At 35.8% G+C, this 21,869-nt stretch overlaps 1 protein-coding gene across 2 annotated transcripts; it reads right to left on the reverse strand.

Annotated features, from left to right (window-relative positions):
• Nucleotides 1-3,340: 3,340 nt before the first annotated feature.
• On the reverse strand, nucleotides 3,341-21,529 carry LOC112835672 (UDP-glucuronosyltransferase 2B31-like). Of its 2 annotated transcripts, none has more exons than XM_025887228.2 (6): nucleotides 20,788-21,529; nucleotides 17,625-17,773; nucleotides 16,008-16,139; nucleotides 14,018-14,105; nucleotides 7,576-7,795; nucleotides 3,341-3,860 (listed from the first exon to the last, which is right to left on the reverse strand). In XM_025887228.2, the coding sequence occupies exons 1-6, from the start codon at nucleotides 21,506-21,508 to the stop codon at nucleotides 3,581-3,583; spliced, it is 1,590 nt and encodes a 529-aa protein (XP_025743013.1). In that variant the 5' UTR covers nucleotides 21,509-21,529; the 3' UTR covers nucleotides 3,341-3,580. The 2 variants fall into 2 exon arrangements, with proteins under 2 accessions (XP_025743013.1, XP_073747864.1); XM_073891763.1 differs by lacking the exon at nucleotides 3,341-3,860 and adding an exon at nucleotides 6,857-7,019.
• Nucleotides 21,530-21,869: the final 340 nt, after the last annotated feature.

Consider the following 21,869-nt stretch of genomic DNA (forward strand, 5'->3'; position numbering starts at 1 on the left):
TTGAACCATCACTGGACTAAATCCCACTTGATGGTGTGTGATTCTTTTAATACATCCCTTTAATTTATTGATAAATTCAGCTTGCTAATATTCTGTTGAGGGCTTTAGCATCTATGCTTATCAGGGATATTGGCCTGTAATTTTCTTTTCTTGTAGTGTTCTTGTCAGGTTTTGGTTTCAGGGTAATGTGGGTCTCATAAAATAAGTTTGAAATTCTTCTTTTATTTTTTTTGAAGAGTTTGAGAAGGATTGATATTAATTTTTCTTTAAATGTTTGGTAGAATTTGTGAATGAAGCTATCTGGTCCTAGACTTTTATTTGTTGAGAGATTTGAATACTGATTCAGTCTGCTTACTGATAATTGGTAAGTTCAGACTTTCTCTTTCTTCATGATTCAGTCTTGGTGGGTTGTGTGTTTCCAGGAATTTTCCCATTTCTTTTAGGTTGCTCAAATTTTGGTATATATTTTTTCATAGTAGTCTCTTATGATCTATCACATTTGTGTGGTATCATTTGTGATGTCTCTTCTTTCATTTCTTAATAAAATTTTCTTTTGGGTCCTTTCTCTTTTTTCTTTATTAGTCTAGTTATATGTTTTCTAATTTGTTTATCTTTTCAAAAAAAGGCATTTAGTTTCGTTGATCTTTTCTGTTGTCTTTTTAGTCTCTATTTCTGCTCTGATCTTTGTTATTTCCCTCCCTCTACTAATTTGGGTGTAGTTTATTCTTTTTCTAATTTATTGAGGTGTAAAGTTAGTTTTTTTTTTAAATATGGGATTTTTCTTTTTAGATGTTTATCCATATGAACTTCCCTCTAGAACTGCTTTTACAGCATCTTGTAAGTTTTCTTATTTTCATTTGTCTCCAGATATTTTTTGATTTCCTTTTAATTTTTTATTTGACCTGTTGGTTGTTTAGTACTGTATTGTTTAATCTCCACATATTTGTGAATTTTCCAATTGTCTTTTTTGAATTGATTTCTAGTTTCATAACTATGTAAGGAAAAAATACAGTATTCTTCCTGTGTTTCTCCTTTACTTTTACACTACTACCATGCTCACAACACTTGTGACACTCTGGCCACCAAATATGCAGGGTTTTTGTTTTTTTTAACCACATCAAGCAATTCTCTGTGACACTACCTGGGTGTCCTTGAATTTAACTCAATTCTGACATCAGCTACCTGGAGACAACATCAGAGCTCACAGGTTAAGAGCTGTTATCTCATGAGATGCCAATTACAAGTAGTACATCCTCTGGTTACCTATAGCTTCTGTTCAACTTGGATACAAATTGGAAGTTTTCATGGCCTCCTCCCCCTTGGTTTTGATTATTTGCTAAAACAGCTCACAAAATTCAGGGAAACACTAAATTATATTTATCAGTTTATTAAAGGATATGGGCAGCCAAATGAAAAGATACATAAGACAAGGTCTAGGAGGTTTTGGAGTCTAGCAGGCTCTATATCAGTGAATTTGGGGTGTATCACCCCCAAATACATGGATATGTTCTCCAATCTGAAAGCTCTCTGAACCCTATATTTTTGGGATTTTTGTAAAGCTTCCTCCATAAGCATGATCAATATTAACTCCAGTTCTAGCCCCTATCCCCTTTCTAAAGAAGTGGGGGTGAGGTTGAAAATTGCAAGCTCCAATTATGCTGTGGTTTTTCTGGTTTAGCCCCCTTCCCCATCCAGGAGCCCACCTAGAATTACCTCATTAGAAAAAAAGGTGCTCTTAGTGCTCTTATCACTTAGGAATTTATAAGGGTTTTAGGAGCCCTGTGTCAGGGACTGGGGTCAAAGACCAAATATTAGAACAAAAGAGGCTCCTAGTGCACGTATCACTAAGGAATTTATAAGGATTTTGGGAGCTCTCTGTTGGGAACTGGGAGCCGAGCCAATATATGTATTTCTTATTATTTCACAATATAACACTTCTGACACGTCTGGCCACCAAATCAGGGAAGTTGCTTGATACGATTTCAATTTTCTTAATTTTATTTAGACATTTTTTGTGGCCTAACATATGTTGTAGTTGAAAAATATCCCAGAGCCAACCGATCAAGTTTTATGTCTCCTGTGCTTCTGCTACAAAGGCCAGCATGGCAGTCATGTGTACAAGCTCATTCCAGTGAGACAGTGGTGGTCTGGAATGGGTGAAAGTGTGAGCATGAAAATGGCACCCACTGGACTCCAGGGAGGTTTGCAGTTTATTGCTAGATGTGTGCTGAATTTGAAGCCTGCCCCTTGGGCAGCAGCTTTTAAAGTACACAACTAGGCCTCTTTCAGGGAAAAACTGGGAGATGGGCATTTCTGTCTGCTGCCTCTGCTGAGCCTTGAGGGGCTAGCCAGGTTAATAAGACCTTACATCCGTTATCAAAGGCTGAACATGAGAGTGAAAGCAACCAGGTGAATACTCTTAAAGGTCAAGAACAGGAAACAAATTGAGGGTCGCTGGAGTGGTGGGGGGTGTGGGAGGGATGGGGTGGCTGGGTGATAAACATTGGGGAGGGTATGGGCTATAGTGAGCGCTGTGAATTGTGTAAGACTGTTGAATCACAGACCTGTACCTCTGAAACAAATAATACATTCGATGTTAAAAAAAAAAGAAGAAGAAGAAGAAGATAGCAGGAAGGGGAAAATGAAGGGGAGGAAATCAGAGGGGGAGACGAACCATGAGAGACTATGGACTCTGAGAAACAAACTGAGGTTTCTAGAGGGGAGGGGGTGGGGGGATGGGTTAGCGGTGATGGGTATTAAAGAGGGCACGTACTGCATGGAGCACTGGGTGTTATACGCAAACAATGAATCATAGATCACTACATCAGAAACTAATGATGTAATGTATGGTGATTAACATAACATAAAATTTAAAAAAAGGTCAAGAAGGGGAAAGAATTTGGTCATGAAATCAAAGACTTTCAGATAGTTCAATTTTATAATAAGATGCAGGTAGTGTTGTTATATTTCTAATTCCACAAACATTTCACTGAAAAATGAGTAGGCCATCAACTTGCCATGTTCTTAGGTAAGGAGTGATGCTGAGGCTGGATCCACAGTAAGAGCCAAGGAGAATTAGTGGTCTTCCAAAACAAAATGGATGGGTAAATCATTTTACACAATTTCAACTATCTGTAGTTTCTCTAGCAAGGTACAAAACTACAAAATTCTGCACCAAAATTAAGTTAAAATATTCTGAGTATTTGCACAATAATAATATTGTGAATAACTTTCTTAATGTTCTTGTGTCCATGCCCAATGTTTGAAACACAGTTAAGCTCAATAATTTTTGGAGGGGGATGACTTTTGATTTAGAATAATAATTTTCAATAAATACCCATACAGTCTTATTTTTATTTTATTTATTTTTTGCCAGTTTTTCTGTGGGCATGACATATTTCTAACTCTTAAACAGGTAGTAAATCCCTTAAAAGCAGATTTTGATCTGAGAAGCTAAGTTGTGAAGTCATTTTGTCGCAGGAGGAAGGGAATCTTACATCACAACTTCTTTCTGGAATAAACTGGAGGAGTCCCATCTATCCCATCTATGAGGCATACCAGCTTGAGGCCCCAGATACAATTACTCCTTTTTTTCCTTCTTCCCTATTTTTGCAAACTTCTGGTAACAAAACAAACAACACTGTGTGGTGACAAATAGAGCAGTTGCCACACAGGCCAGCAGGAACCCAATCACATCCAAAGAGTGGTACTGCAACCAGGTCAGGTTGTGGGAGGCTGGCCTGAGGTGTTCGGCTCCTTTGTGGCGCATGACAAACTCGATCCAGAAGACTGCTCGATCCAAGGGCTTTACAGGCTGATCGTGGTGAATTCTTGATAATTTCATAGCATTCTCTTTGTATCTAAAGGAGAAACATAAAGATACTGATATTGAAAGGAAGCTAATTTGCCTAATCATATAATTCCCTTGAAGGTTTTTGAAAAGTGCCATACAAATGATTCAAAATAAATGCCATAGAATTACAGAAGTAGTGTGTTTTTTATTTGGGTCCACATAGGAGATTGGGCTTTTAAATTGGAATTTTCCCATCAACAAATATTTTAAAAAGTGAAAATGGAAGTTTAGTTAGGATAGTTTTATCTTTTCTAACAGAGAAAATGATATGGGCCATTGTAACAGCTATAAATGCGGTGGTGGGAATGCACTTATAGAATGATCCTCATGAAGCAGTAAAGGGAATTAAGTCATGGTGAGTAAAATGCCACCTCACTGGTCCCTGTGTCTCCACTCATCTACCCTCTACTCTTTATTTTCCATCATGTAGCCAGTCTGATTTTTGAAACAGATATCAGATCATGACACTTCCCTGCTCAAAATTTCGATCTGGCTTCTCATTACATTTAGAATAAAATCCAACTATGAATTTTGGACTATAGGATCTTATAGATACAGACCCTTAGCAACCTCTTCTCCTGTCACTTTGTCCCATGTACACTCTGTTGTAGGCACAGAGGCCTGCTAGCTGTTCACTGAAGTTGCCAAACATGTCCTCATCTCAGCACCTTTGCACTTTCTGTCCTCTCTGTCTCTCTGCTGGACACTATTCCCTATAAAACTCCAAGGCTGTTTCTACCTCTTGATGACCCAGCTTCATGTTCCATCTCAGAGAGGCTTTTCTGGGCACACTATCAAAGCACCCTTGGACATTTGTTCTGTGTGTGTGTGTGTGTTGCTATTTGAAACCTAGAATTTGAAAACATGTTATATTTTCCAGAAAAACATTTAAGTATATTACATAAGAAAAATGCACATAGTTTTAACTGAATAGCTCATAAATTCAAAATTAGCTAGAATATTATTGTGAAGTGGATGTAATAATATACCTACTACTAAGATATTGTTATAGGGTATCACAAGCTACCCAGAAGCACCCCATCTTCCCTGATCCTTTTAATCATCATAGATTAGCTTTTATTATTTACATATTGGAATGATAAGGTAACACTCATTCCCTTTTTTGTGTAACAGTTGTTGGTTAATTCTATCACTGTATAGTATTCCATCGTTTGGCAATACCACAGATTATTTCTTCATTTAATCAGTGGACATTTGTGTTAATAATTTTTTAGCCATTACTACTAATGCTGTCATAAAAATCTTGTGTATTTCTTTTGATTTACATGTTTATACAGTTGTGTTTGTATGTAATGTAGAAGTAGAATTGCTGAGGTGTATTTATGATTATGATTTCTTTATTGACTGAATTATGTAGAAGTATATTGCTTAATTTCCAAAATTTAGAGATGTTTCAGTTTTCTTTCTTTTTGACAATTTCTAAGTGAATTGCAGTAAGGCTGGACAATATACTCTTGATGATTATATTTTTCAAATTTACTCTTGGTTTATGGCCCAGCATATGGTTAATACCAGTATGTATTCCATTCTTGAAAAATGTGTATTCTCTGTTGTTTTATATATAATGATGTATATGTATGTCAGACAGGTTATATTTTTAAATTGTGTCTTTCAAAACACAGGTATTTATCCATTCCATTACCTTTTTCTTTTTCCTTTCTTTCTTTCTTTCTTTTTCTTTCTTTCTTTCTTTTCTTTCTTTCTTTCTTCCTTTCTTTCTTTCTTTCTTTCTTTCTTTCTTTCTTTCTTTCTTTCTTTCTTTCTTTCTTTCTTTCTCTCTTTTTCATTCTTTCTTTTTCTTTCTTTCTTTCTCTTTCTTTCTTTTTTGGTCTTTTTCTATGTTATTGAGAAAGATGTTTGAAAACTCAATATTATGACTATAGATTTGTATATTTGTTTGTTCTTTTGTCCACTTCTGCATTTTGATGTTTTAATAGTAGGTGTCACCAGTTAGTAATTTGCGTTGTTTTGATACAATCTTCTTGTACATTTCTATTTGAACATGTCTTATAAACAGTATATAGTTTTTTAAAATGTATTCTGACAAACTTTGTCTTTAAATTATTTAGTCTGTTTAGGTTTAATGTAAGTAGTGGCATATTTATATTTTCATCTACTGTCTTATTTCTATTTTCTTTTCTATTTGTCCAACCTGCCATATATTTCTTTTTCTTTCTTACCTATTTTAAAGTATTTTTATTATTTGATTGTTCTGTCATTTTCTTCTCGATAATATATTTTTCAGTATTTCTTTAGATGATACCCTCCTAATATAATATTAATACTATAGCAGTAATAAATACTGAATTCATGGTTGCTGTGCTAGGCACTACAAATTCCCTCACATTGTTTTCCTCTGTAATATAGAAAATTTAATATTTATCTTATCATATTTAAAAAGTTTTATCTTCAATAGGACACAAGAAAGTGAAAAATCAAGTCAACCAGAATGGAAGAAAATATTAACAAATCATATATCTGATAATATATTGTATCCATAACACATAACAAATTCTTTAATAAGGTGAGACAAGTAATCAATTTAAAAATTATCAAAGAATTGGAATAGACATTTCTCTAAAGAGGATACATGAATGGCAATTAGTATATGAAAAGATGCTTAATAACTTTGGCTATAAGGGAAATGCAAATCAAGACCACAAGGAGGGACCACTTCACATCCACTAGGATGTCTGTAATAAAACAGATGATAACAAGTGTTGGTAATGATGTGGAGAACTTGGATCTCCCATACTCAGCAGGTGGAAATGTAAAATGGTGCATCTCATTTGGACATCAATTTGGCACTTCCTCACAGAGTTAACATATGACCACCAACTCTACTCCTAGATGTCTATCCAAAAGAAATGAAAAATTTTGTTCACACAATAACATATGTAGCAATATTTGTAATTCCTAAATGTGGAAATAACCAAAATATTCATGAACTGATAAATGAATAAATAGATTGTAACATATCCATACCATAGAATATTATTCAGCAATACAAAACTTCACATGAATGAAACTCAAAAACATGCCAAGTGAAAGAAGCCACATGCAAAAGACCATAACTTCTATGATTCCATTTGTATGAAATATCCAGAATACAGCAATTTGTAGAGATAGAAAGTAGATTGTTTACCTAAGGCAAGAGGAATGAGAAATGACTTCTAAGTCATATGTGATTCCTTTTTGGGCTAATGAAAATGTCCCAAACTTAGATTATAGTGATGGTTTCATAATTCCATAACATTTTTATACTTTAAATTTTGTTACATAAATTACATATTATAAAATATATTAAAATAAGAATAAAATTAATTTTGGGGCAAAAAGATATTTTTAGTTTTAGAAATTTTTGGTACTGAATTGAAAGTTATTTTACATAACTGCAAATTCTTCATTCTTTCATTTTTTGGATTCTATTATATCTTTAAAAATGTTTTCTTACAATTACCTGTATGACTTTTGCATTTGTTCATGTGGAAAATTGCTGCAGCAATTGGTTACCCATTAAATCAATGGGGTTAAAATGCAACTTTGAACTAAATGGTTGAAAATAAAAGTAGATTTAAGATCAGTTAAATCATATTAAAATTTCAAAATTAGCCTCTTAAATATAGGATGAAACTCATATTCACCATTGACAGAAGAACCTATCTATAAATACTATTAATGAAAAAAATTATAATACTCACGAAGTGTCATTAATGACCATCCTCAATGCATTGAGCAAATCTGCACTAGACAGTGTGTGGAAATCCAGACTGACAGCTGCTCCCTTGGCCTTCATGTAAGCAATGTTATCAGGTTGATCCGCAAACAAAGGAATGCCCACCATGGGGATCCCGTGGTGGATTGCCTCATAGATGCCATTGGCTCCACCATGAGTTACAAAGACTTTGGTTTTTGGATGACCTAGGATTGCATTATTAATTATAAGTCTTAGAAATAAAATGAGAGTTGGGCAACATAAGGCATATAGTATTATATATATGAAACAGCATTAAAATGTCAGATCTCAGAGCAAGAAGCACATAAATCTACTGGAGTGGTAAATGAAGATTGGTGTGGTACTTGTAACTTGAAAAATGAATACAAGATGGCTGGACAGACAAATTAAAAGGGAACATTCTGGATAAAGAATAGCATGCGCAAAAAAAAAAAGGCAAGGAGGTGGTATATTAGACAATATTCTCTTAAGCAGTAAAGTCACTGAGTTAACATGTAGGGTGTCAAGGTAGCAGGAAGTGTGATGGTGGTCAAATCAGGGGAAGGAAAGACTGCACTTTATCATGAAATGTGTTGTGACTTCATGAAAATGATTATGGTGTTTTCCTAGAGAACATGTAGAGTCACTGATAATTAAAGAAGGGCTTTTATTTTTCAGTGACGCTGAATACCCATGCAGAATGAGAAAGGATAGGAATACGGTGGGAGAATTAGGAGACAGAGTGATGATCCAGGTAGTTATTAAAAAATTATTGGAGGAGGCAAGATGGTGGGAGTAGGGGACCTCATTTCATCTTGTCCCTGAACTTAGCTAGAAAACTATCAAATTATTCTGAACACCTATGAATTCAACCTGAGATACAAGAAAAGAATTGCTGGAATTCTATAAATAGAAAAGTGACCACGTTTTGCAAGGTAGGAGATGCATAAAAATGAATCTGAGGGTATATTTGGAAAATAAATGGTAGGGGGGCTCCATAAGCTGGCTACCAAAAATTGATATAGCCCCAGAGTGCAAACTCAGACCCTTTAGAAGTCTGCTCCAGGGAGAGACATTCCTGCCTGAAAGGTGCTCAGGTGGCGAGGTGGGGCAGAATCCTAGGTGGGACAGTGTGGTCTCAGGATCCCTGGGGTCACAGAAAGAATGGGGGTTCCTGAGCTGACAGAATTCCCAAGCATTAGAAGAGAAACCAGTTATGTTCAGTGAGACAGGAGGGGGCTCTCAGCTCGGTTCGCCATAAACTGCAAACTGCAGCATGATCGGGTGACCGTTCTCTGTGTAGGGGCCTTCCAAAGGGCAGAAATGTGGTGACTCCCCACCTTCCCCCAGAAGGGGCAGTGCAGGAGGGTGCAGGACTGGGCTACTGCTCTGTGTGTGGGGGTCCTGAAAAGGGCAGAAATGTGGTGACCCACCTTCCCCTGGGAGGATCAGTGCGGGCATGCACTGCAAGAGTCTGTAGAGTTTGGCACACACACAAGTGAAGACTGCTTATCCCTGAAGGTTTACAGAAGAGAGGAGGCTGCAATCTTTCAGCTCCAGGGCTGGAGATTGGGGTGCAGCCATTTTTATTTTCATCCTCTAAAGAGGTACAGAGGGCCTTCAGGGAAAAAAAGCCACATAGAGCAATCAGAATCAGCTTACACTGAGCTCAGGCCCCTAGCAAGGGGTGGTGCAAGTCTGCCCAGGCAAAGACACTTGATAATCAGCACAATTGGTGGCCCTCTGAAGACCAGCTGAAACAAGAAGGGAACACCCAGTTTGTGGAGCACACAGGACTGCAAAACTCCAACACTAGGGGAAAATAGTATATAGAAATTGGGTTTTTTTTTGCAAGATTCATTTATCTTTCAGTTTAAAATTTTCCTTTTCAACTGGTTTCTTATTTTTTAAAGATTTTATTTATTTGAGAGAGAGAACAAGCAATGGGGAGGAGCAGAGGGAGAGAGAGAGAAGAAGACTCCCTGCTGAGGAGGGAGACAAATGTGGGGCTTGATCCCAGAACCTGGAGATCATGACCTGAGCTGAAGGCAGTTGCTTAACTGACTGAGCCAGCGAGGCATCCCACCTGGTTTCTTATTTATTTATTTATTTTTAAAGATTTTATTTATTTATTTGACAGAGAGAGACAGTGAGAGAGGGAACACAAGCAGGGGGAGTGGGAGAGGGAGAAGCAGGCCCATTGATATGCTGTCTGCAAGAGACATATTTTAGACCCAAAGACACTTCCAGATTGAAAGTGAGGGAGTGGAAAACCATTTATCATACTAATGGACATCAAAAGAAAGCTAGGGTGGCAATCTTTACATCAGACAAATTAGATTTTAAACCAAAGACTGTAGGAAGGGATGAAGAGGGACACTATATCATACTTAAAGGGTCTATCCAACAAGAAGATCTAACAATTATAAATATTTATGTTCCTAACTTGGGAGCAGCCAGTTATATAAATAAATTAATAACCAAATTAAAGAAACACATTGATAATAATACAATAATAGTAGGGGACTTCAATACCCCATTCACTACAATGGACATGTAAGCAGAAGATCAACAAGGAAACAAGGGCTTTGAAAGACACACTGGACCAGATGGATTTCACAGATATATACAAAGCATTCCATCCTAAGAGAACAGAATACACATTCTTCTTGAGTGCACGTGGAACATTCTCCAAAATAGATCACATACTGGGTCACAAATCAGGTTTCAACCCATACCAAAAGATTAGGATTATCCCTTGCATATTTTCCGACCATGATTCTTTGAACTTGAACTCAATTACAAGAGGATATTTGGAAGGAACTCAAACACTTGGAGGTAAAAAAGCATCCTACTAAAGAATGAATGGGTCAACCAGGAAATTAAAGAATTAAAACATATCAGGGAAATAAATGAAAATGAAAAAACAACTGTTCAAAACCTTTGGGATGCAGCAAAGGCCGTCCTAAGAGGGAAGTATATAGCAATGCAAGCCTTTTTCAAAAAAAAATTAAAAAGTCTCAAATACACATGCTAACCTTACACCTAAAGGAGCTGGAGAAAGAACAGCAAATAAAGCTTAAACCAAGGAGGAGAAGAAAAATAATAAAGATTAGAGCACAAATCAATGAAATAGAAACCAAAAGAAGAATAGAACAGATCAATGAAACTAGAAGCTTGTTCTTTCAAAGAATTAATTAGATCAATAAACCCCTAGCCAGACTTATGCAAAAGAAAAGAGAAAGGACCCAAATTAATAAAATCATGAATGAAAGAGGAGAGATCACGACGAGCACCAAGGAAATACAAATAATTTTAAGAACATATTATGAGCAACTATATGCCAAAAAATTAGGCAATCTGGAAGAAATGGATGCATTCCTGGAAACTTACAAACTACCAAAACTGAAACAGGAAGAAATAGAAAACTTGAACAGACCCATAACCAGGAAGGAGATTGAAGTAGTAGTGAAAAATCTCCCAACAAACAAGAGTCCAGGGCCGAATGGCTTCCTAGGGGAATTCTACCAAACATTTAAAGAAGAGCTAATACCTATTCTTCTGAAGCTGTTTCAAAAAAAATGAAATGGAAGGAAAACTTCCAAATGCTGAGGCCAGCATTACCTTGATCCCCAAACCAGACAAAGACCCCAACCAAAAAGGAGAATTACAGACCAATATCCCTGATGAACATGGTTGCCAAAAGTCTCACCAAGATACTAGCCAATAGGATCCAACAGTACATTAAAAGGATTATTCACAATGACCAAGTGGGATTTATTCCTGGGCTGCAAGGGTGGTTCAATATTCTCAAATCAATCAATGTAGTACATCACATTAATAAAAGAAAGGAGAAAAACCATATATGATCCTCTCAAGTGATACAGAAAAAGCATTTGACAAAATACAGTACATTTCTTGATTAAAACTCTCTACAGTGTAGGGATAGAGGGAATATACCTCAATATCATAAAAGCCACCTATGAAAAGCCTACAGAGAATATCATTCTCAATGGGGGAAAAACCAAGAGCCTTTCCTCTAAGGTCAGGAATATGACAAGGATGCCCACTCTCACCATTTTTGTTCAACATAGTACTAGAAGTCCTAGCCTCAGCAATCAGACAACAAAAAGAAATAAAAACTCATTCAAATTGGCAAAGAAGAAGTTGAACTCTCACTCTTTGCAGATGACATGATACTTTATGTGGAAAACCCAAAACACTCTGCCCCAAAATTGCTAGAACTCATACAGGAATTCAGCAACATGGCAGGATATAAAATCAATGCACAGAAATCAGTTGCATTTCTATACACTAACAATGAGATAGAAGAAAGAGAAATTAAGGAGTTGATCCTATTTACAATTGCACTGAAAACCATAAGATACCTAGGAATAAACTTAACCAAAGAAGTAAAGGATCTGTACTCTAAAAATTACAGAAGACTTATGAAAGAAATTGAGGAAGACACAAAGAAATGAGAAAATATTCCATGCTCATGGATTGGAGGAATAAATATTGTTAAAATGTCTATACTACCCAGAGCAATCTACACTTTCAATGCAATCCCTATCAAAATGCCATCAACATTTTTCACAGAGCTGGAACAAATAATCCTAAAATTTGTATGGATCCAGAAAAGACCCTGAATAGCCAAAGGAATGTTGAAAAAGAAAACCAAAGTCAGTGGCATCACAATTCTGGACTTCAAGCTACATTACAAAGCTGTAATTATCAGGAGAGTGTGGTATTGGCACAAAAACAGATACATAGGTCAATGGAACAGAATAGAGAACCCAGAAATTAACCTTCAACTCTATGGTCAACTAATCTTTGACAAAACAGGAAAGAATACCCAATGGAAAAAGGACACTCTCTTCAATAAATGGTGCTGGGAAAATTGGACAGCCACATGTTGAAGAATGAAGCTGGATTATTTTCTTACACCATGCACAAAGATAAACTCAAAATGGATGAAAGACCTAAATGTGAGACAGGAATCCATCAAAATTCTAGAGGAGAATACAAGCAGCAACCTCTTCAACCTTGGTCACAGCAACTTCTTGCTAGACATGTCTCCAAAGGCAAGGGAAACAAAGCAAAATGAACTATTGGGACTTCATCAAGATAAAAAGGTTCTGCACAGCAAAGGAAAGAATCAATAAAACTAAAAGGCAACCTATGGAATAAGAGAAGAAATTTGCAAATGACATATAAGATAAAGGGCTAGTATCCAAGATCTAACTTATCAATCCCAACACACAAAAAACAAATAATTCAGTCAAGATATGGGCAGAAGACATGAACAAACATTTCTGCAAAGAAGACATACAAACGGCCAATAGACACATGAAAAAATTCTCAACATCCCTTGGCATCAGGGAAATGCAAATCAAAACCACAATGAGATACCACCTCACACCAGTCAGAATGGCTAAAATTAACAAGACGGGGACAAATGTTGGCGAGGATGTGGAAAAAGGGGAACCCTCTTACACTGTTGGTGAGAATTCAAGCTGCTGCAGCCACTCTGGAAAACAGTATGGAGGTTCCTCAAGAAGTTAAAAATAGAGCTACCCTATGACCCAGCAATTGCACTACTAGTTATTTACCCCAAAGATACAAATGTATTGATCTGAAGGGGCACCTGCACCTCAGTGTTTATAGCAGCAATGTCCACAATAGCCAAACTGTGGAAAGAGCTGAGATATCCATGGACAGATGAATGGATAAAGAAGAAGTGGTATATATATACAATGGAATATTACTCAGCCATCAGAAAAGATGCATACTTGCCAATTACACTGACATGGATGGAACTGTAGGGTATTATGCTGAATTAAATAAGTCAACCAGAGAAAGACCATTATCTTATGGTTCCACTCATATGGCAAATATAAGAAACAGCACAGAGGATCATAAGGGAAGGGAGGAAAAGCGGAATGGAAAGAAATCAGAGAGGGAGAAAAACCATGAAAGACTCTTAAATATAGGGAACAAACTGAGGGTTGCTGGAGGGGAGGTGTGTGGGAGGATGGGGTAACTGAGTGATGGGCATTAAGGAGGGCACATGATGTGATGAGCACTGGGTATTATATGCAACTGATAAGTTTTTGAACATTACATCCAAAACTAATGATGTACTATATGTTGGCTATTTGAATTTAAATTAAAAAATAAAAAAATTACCTTTGAGAAGTAATTACACCTGAAATAAAGATACTTTGATTCTGGCCATAAGGAATGTGACTGTGTATAATAACATGCTGTATCTTATCTTTTTCCCCCTAGGACTGCAAAATAAATGTAAGGAAGTTAAGTTTGGTTTTTGAGTTTTTCAATAATAAATGTTCAATCAATTTCCTTCTTGGGAACTCTTATCATTTTGTTTAGAGTTACTTTCAATTCAGTGTTTTCCAGATTCTTACCAAGAAGGTCATTCTGGGGGATCCACTTATATAGCCGAGTATTTGGCCCTAAGGTGTCTGGTTTCTTGCCATCAAATCTCCAAAGAACCTGTTAAAGAAAATACCTTATTTCATGAGTTGAACTTTGAAGTTATAGCATGTAGGAATTTTAAAGAAATTAAGAGATAATCTAGTTAGACCCCTTTCATTGACTGGTAAGTAATAAGGACAAAAGTTATTAAAAATAAGACTACTAAAACACTGGTATAATAAAATACCCACATTTTTGTTCCTTATTCTTATATTCAATCAGGTATGATTGTAATCATGATGGTTCACACATAGAGATTAGACAAATGAGATTATCAGTGACAAATACAAATATTTAAGAAATTTTTAAGCAGTTATTATAATTCTAGTGCAAACAAGTAGGAAAATACTAAGGCCTACACATTTGTTTTGTTTTATCAATTATAATTGCTTTCATCTTCCAATGTCATATTAACCTATTTATTCCTTTTTAAGTGTTACAGAAGGAGTTCACTTATATCTACTTGTCCCATATGTTATTTTATTAGAGTTTTATGTCTTTTGATATACAAAAAAGCTAAGTATGCAATCTGCTTGTGAGAAATAATTCTGCTTATTAGTAATTTATTAATATAAATAATTTCTACTTAGTACATTTAATTTCTTTTACATTAATAATTATTAGGCACTACTTCCAAGAAAAAGGTAATTTATTACATGAATCCAGATTATTATTACTATATCTTGGTTTGGAAGTTTTTTAAATATTACAAAGAAGAGCCTGTTGGCACTTCACAAATAACAGTGTAGCTGCTGAAAAATATCCAAAACTGTGATGATGCTAAATTTTATTTAACTCATTGTTAACACTTCAGTGATGCACTACAAAGCATTGACAGCATTGATGAATATGAGATCTATACCCAAGCAATTTCCATTCCCAGTACCAAAATAGATTGATTTTAGAATTCCCCAGCAATCCTCATAAACTGGATTATAGTTTTCATTGGTTAACATATATTTGCTATGTTCAAGTAACTTTAGATATCAAGCAAACAACATAAAGAGAAACTATATCAGTAAACTAAAAAGTAGTTCACAAATACCCAAATACTCCAGGTTTTTTTCTCTATATTGGAAAGTAATTTACTACTATATTTTATGTAGAAAGAGGCATCTGAAACTTTCCCTTGCTAGGCTTGTTTCTGGTTGACTCCTTAATATATTTCCATTTCCTTCCTTAATCAGGAAGAGTTAGTATTCTGATAAGTTAAAGTCCTTTTGGAGCCACACATTAGTAAGCACAGGGTCACCTTGAAGGGTAGACCCATCTCCCCACTTTTCATTTATCTTACTCTTTTATTCTTAATAGGGCCCACTCCACCAGTTATGTCAGTTTTTCTATTTCTCTAAATAATCTAGGCTGGATGAATGCCTAGACATAGTTTGGTGAACCCTGGCCATCCTCTCTCTGAACAGCATACTGAATAGGCTTATCTCAAAAATTTAGGGGAAGGAAAAGAAACCTGGATTATCCAGCAAGCATAAACTGAATGATGCTTTTCAGACTTTTATCAGTTCCTGCTTAACATACTGTTGAAATTTAACTCCTTTCTGAGAACGTCTCTGAGGTATTCAGTGCCCTTGGAAATCCTCTAAGGAAAAGGAGTGAATGACAGGACAGAATTTGGTGATTTCTGTACCTGCCCATGATACCTTATAATAGCAAACTTTACACTGTACCTCCTAAATATATACCTCCTAAGTATATTTCTTTCTGATCTCAATGTTAATACTAAAGTTATTGTCAAAACACCTTCTGTACTACTTTAGTATCTGCTGTGTATATTTTGCTCATATCTGAGATAAATTGGAGCTATCATCATGGTTTCCATGTCATGAAGAAAAGGGTAATCAATCCCTTTACACAGTTTAACAGACTTATTAAGTAGTTGTATATGATTAAGTTACTTTATCTAACCTTTTGTGGAATCTGGGCAAGGGCTGATGCAATCACATTGGCTCTTTCCTCTGGCATGTTATTGACCATTGACCCTAGAGTAAACACCACAATACCGTTTTCTCCAGAGCTCTGGACAAACTCTTCCATTTCCTGTGAAGAAAGTTTTCTCCATCACAAGAGAGGAACAGCATAGCAAACACTATTAAAAGAATTCTACAAGGGGTGCCTGGGTGGCTCAGTCAGTTAAGTATCTGACTCTTGATTTCATCTCAGTTCATGATTTCAGGGTTGTGAAATTGAGCCCCAAGTCTGGCTCTACACTCAGTGAGGAATCTGCTGGGTATTCTCTCTCTCCCTCTGCTCCACTCCCCCCAGTCCCCCTACTCTATCTCAAATAAATAAATCTTTTTAAAAAAAGATAATTTCTACAAACAGCTGAAGAGAGATACCAAATATTATCAGGAGTTAATAGAATAATACCTGTTTTTATCTTTAAATTGTGGCAAAGTACATACAAAAATTACCATTTTAACTATTCCTGGGTATGCAGTTAAATAATGGGTATATTTACACTGTTGGGTAACCAATCACCGGAACTTTTTCATCTTGCTAAACTGGAACTCTGTACCCATTATATAACAATTCCCCATTCCCTCCTTCACATCTTTAGTATTATACTTTGTATTTCTATGAATTTGACTAATCTGCATACCTGCATATCATACATACTGTATGATACCATATCAGTGGAATCATACAGTATTTGTCTTTTTGTGATTACCCCTTTCACTTTGCATAATGTCGTAAAGTTTTCCACGTTGGAGTATGTGTTAGAATTTTCTTCTTTTTTATGACTAATATTCCATTGTGTGTAAATACATTTAGTTTATGGATTTATCTGTTGATGGACACTTGTATTAGACTGAATAGAACTTTTGCTAGTTTTACCTCAGGATTTAGACCTTGAGAAATTTACCATATACACCTAAACATTTTGTAATCAAAATTGATATTAGGTTAACCATCAAATAAGATCTTAGTTTCATCTTATTACCAATAAGAAGGTAGACAAGATGTTGAAGAGACCATAAAATCATTCAGTAAGGGATGCTTGTTTTTCAATTATGTCTTAAAGGTACAATATCAACTTAAAACATATTACATTATTGTTTTCTTTCAAAAAAAAAGAAAGCATACAGAACTCTTCTGTAATTTCATATTATGAATGTTTTTCAGATAAAAGTGGTAGAAATTATTTGGTCCTTATTAAATATGCAGAATTTATGGTCCTTATTATATACATAGTGTAGTTTTCTCTGTGCTCATTTTGTCAGTCAGCTATAATGTTGAGAACCATGTTCCCCCAATGATCTTTACTGAGATTTTGTCCAGCCTTGGTGTGTGGCAGAAAACACATGTTCTCATAGGCTAAGCAAATCCTTTAATGCTCTAAGTTGTCAAACCTTGGGATCTCAAATGAATTGTGTAAATGTTGGAGTGACAGCAAGCAAACATTGGATTTGCCTGCAGATATTGTTGGGACACACAAACATTGTTGAGGAATGGTGTTTTTAAGCTAGAATACTGGTGAAATGCCTCAGAGAAAATAAAACAAAAGAAACAGGAATCAGTTACCTTAGGCAGGGGTTTGGCAGGTTTGCAGTGGAGTCCTCCAACAAATTCAAAATTTGGTAGGAGTGGGCGAGGAAATTCAAAATCCCAGTAGGTTCGAATGAGCCATATTTGAGCCTTTCCCATTAACTCACATAATGTAGTGGGTCTTCCTGAAGGGAAAAAACCAAACATCACATCAATAAGAGAAAGGATAAAAACCATATGATCATTTCCATATATGCAGAAAAAGCATTTGACAAAGTACACATCCATTCATGATAAAAACTCTCAGTAAAGTTGGTTTAGAGTGAACATACTTCAAAAAATAAAGGCCTTATATGGAAACCCACAGTGAACATATACTCAATGGGGAACAACAGAGAGCTTTTCCCCTAAGGTCAGGAACGAGACAAGGATGTCCATTCTTACCACTTTTATTCAACATAGTACTAGAGGTCCTGGCTACAGCAATCAGATGACAAAAAGAAATAAAAGTCATCCAAAAGCAAAACCTTCACTATTTGCAGATGACATAACTTACCAAAAAACTACTAGAACTGTTAAATTAATTCAGTAAAGTCACGGGATGCAAAATCAGTGTACAGAAATCTGTTACATTTCTATATACTAATAATGAAGCAGAAGAAAGAGAAATTAAGATAATCCCATTTGTAACTGCACCAAAAATAATAAAGTACCTAGGAATAAGGATATAAGGAAAAGGAAGGCATTCTGTGCACATGAATTAGAAGAACAAATATTGAACTGTATATACTACCCAAAGCAATCTATACATTTAATGCAGTCCCTATCAAAACAGCAACAGCATTTTTCACAGAACTGGAACAAACTATCCTAAAATTTGCATAGAACTACAAAAGACCCCAAATAGCTAAAGCAATCTTGAAAAAGAAAAAATGGGAGCTATCACAATTCCAGACTTCAAGTTACACTACAAAGCTATAATCAAGACAGTATGGTACTGGCACAAAAACAGACACAAAGATCAATGGAACAGCATAGAAAACCCAGTTATATGGTCAATTAATCTTTGACAAAAGAGGAAAGAATATCCAATGGGAAAAAAAGATAGTCTCTTCAACAAATGGTGTTGGGAAAATTGGGCAGCTACATGCAAAGGTATGAAACTGGACCACTTTCTTATACCATACACAAAAATAAATTCAAAATGTATTAAAAAACTAAATGTGAAACTTGAAACCATAAAAATCCTAGAAGAGAGCACAGGCAGTAATGTCCCTGACATCAGCCATAGGAACATTTTTCTAGATATGTCTTCTGAGGCAAGGGAAATAAAAGTAAAAATAAACTATTGGGACTACATCAAAGTTAAAAAAAAAAAACCTCTGCATAATGAAGGAAACAATCAATAAAACTAAAAGGCAACGTACTGAATGGGAGAAGATATTTGCAAATGACATTTGAGAAAGGGTTAGTATCCAAAATATATACAGAACTTATAGGGCGCCTGGGTGGATCAGTCGTTAAGTGTCTGCTTTTGGCTCAGGTCATGATCCCAGGGTCCTGGGATTGAGCCCCTCATCGGGCTCCCTGCTTGGCAGGAAGTCTGCTTCTCCCTCTCCCACTCCCCCTGTTTGTGTTCCCTCTCTCTGTCTCTCTCTGTCAAATAAATAAATAAACTCTTTAAAAAAAGAACTACTACAACTCAATACCCCAAAACCAAATAATCCAATTTTAAAAAGGACAGAAGACATGAACAGACATTTCTCCAAAGAAGGCATACAGATGTCCAACAGACACATGAAAAGATGCTCCACATCACTCATCATCAGGGAAATGCAAATCAAAACTACAATGAGATACCACCTCACATCTTTCAGAATGGCTAAAATCAAAGCCACAAGAAACAAGTGTGGAGGTTTCTCAAAAAGTTAAAAATAGATGTACCCTATGATTCAGCAATTGCACTACTAGGTATTTACCCAAAGAATACAAAAATATTCATTCAAAGGGATACATGTACCCCAATGTTTATAGCAGCATTATCTACAATAGCCAAATTATGGAAACAGCCTACGTGTCCACCAACTGATGAATGGCTAGAGAAGTGGTATATTTATACAATGAATATTACTCAGCCATAAAAAAGAATGAGATCTTGGAGCACTTGGGTGGCTCAGTTGGTTAAGCATCCAACTCTTGGTTTTGGCTCAGATCATGATCTAGTGGTTGTGGGATGGAGCCCCGAGTGGGGCTCTGCACTCAGTGTCGAGTATGCTTCAGATTCTCTCTCCCTCTCTCTCCCACTCACTTTCTCTCTCTCTCTAAAATAAAGAAATAAAATCTTTTTTAAAAAATGAAATCTTGCAATTTGCAATGACACAGATGGAGCTAGAGAGTATTATACTAAGTAAAATAAGTCGGTCAGAGAAAGACAAATACCATATGATTTCATTCATATGTGGAATTTAAGAAACCAAACAAACAAAAGACAAAAATATAAAGAGAGAGACAAACCAAGAAATAGACTCTGAAATGTAGAGAACAAACTGAGGGTTACTGGAGGGGCAGTGGGTGGGGGGATGGGTTAAATAGGTGATGGGGATTAAGGAGGACACTTATGTCCAAGAGTGAACTCTAATGTAAACTATGGACTTTGGATGATAATAATGTGTCAATGTAGGTTCATCAGTTGTAACAAATGTACCACTCTGGTGGGGGATGTTTTATGCATGTGTGGGGCAAGGGTTATATGGGAAATCTTGACTCAATATACTGTGACTTAAAATTATTCTAAAAAGTAAAGCATATCAGAAGTAATATTTTCACTCTGTATTTAATAAATAACAAAGAAATGTTAAAACACTTTATCCAGAAAAAAGTAAAAAAAATTTTTTTTAAGTATTACAAACAAACACACAAAGAATAGATATCTAATTGTTTCAAGAAATCCTTAGTGTTTTAATTTGTGGTTATTGACTTCCTGGAGTGTAATGTACTAAATAATGGACCACAGGGTTCTAACTGGCCCTGTCATATAAGTCTTTCCATAACATTTGTGAGGTTGAGAGATCATTTTATATTTTCATTTCATCATTGCACTTATAAAGGACAAATTCCTCTGACTTTATATTTATACAAACTCACCTTCCTAGGCACTAAGAATTAAAACTTCATGCTACCAATTAAAAACATGACTTACCTAGTACTTCGCTGTAAAACAGATCCCAACTCTTCTCATTAAATGATTGGAACCAAAAGTCAAAATAAAGCACATATATCATATTTTTTACTCTCTCCATGAATGTCATTTGACCACTTAATTCTGACATAATAATAGGCACGTAGGACGGAGGTAAAGGAAGTCCTCCACTATACTTTTCAAATATATAGCCAGGAGAGAAGCGGAGACTGTACACAAAAGGTACTTTAAGTAGCTCAGCCAGCAGTTCACCACAGGGTCCAATGGCATCTGCAAGAATGACATCAAACTTTGATTCTTGTAATTTTGTCATGAGTTTCCTGTTCAAAATTATATCTTTACAGAACTTTTGAAGGCAGTTAGAATATTCCCACAAGATTTCTTGCATTTGTGAAAAGTATCCCCAAAATGTATCTCTTGGCAAATTATATATCCATATGTCAATCATTTTCCTGAAAATATCCTCAAAATCCTTTCTCTGTAAATGTACAGGATAAATCTCATATTTAATAGTAGATGATTTGCTTGGATCAACAAGAATGGAAGCTGAAGATGTCAGAACAGTCACTTCATGACCTCTCTGGATAAGTTCATCCAGGATTGTCTTTATATTGATCCAGTGGCTATATTCTGTGGGCCACACTAGCACATTTCCACAACTTCCAGAGCTGAAGTAACAGCTCAGCTGTAGCAGCAGAACTGAAATCCATTTCATAGACATCCTAGTGGAATTCAATGCTTCTCTTCCAATTCCTGTTTCCTTCTCCCTTGCTTGTACTTATATCCAAGGAGAAATCAATCAGTAGGTTAAAATATAACTCCTACATTTCAAAGTAAACACATTATATGAACAGTCAGAGCATCTGGATGGCAAGTGGAAAGAGCCAAAGGTAGATGATTTCATTTGTGTACAGATGTGTTTAATATTTGTTTGATGCTTATAAGTTCTATCATCTAGCTAAAAGCCAATGACCTAGCATGTGCAAGTCACCTGTCTTATGTAATTTATCTTGGAAGAATGTCAGGGTCAGTGACGAGAGGTCACTGTCTGCAGTCTCCTTGACACAAGAATTAAAGTTATT

This window comes from Callorhinus ursinus, unplaced genomic scaffold (genome assembly GCF_003265705.2).
Source record: "Callorhinus ursinus isolate GAN/ISIS: 27379988/994484 unplaced genomic scaffold, GSC_fseal_2.0 scaffold4, whole genome shotgun sequence".
In the NCBI taxonomy this organism is placed as follows: domain Eukaryota; kingdom Metazoa; phylum Chordata; class Mammalia; order Carnivora; family Otariidae; genus Callorhinus; species Callorhinus ursinus.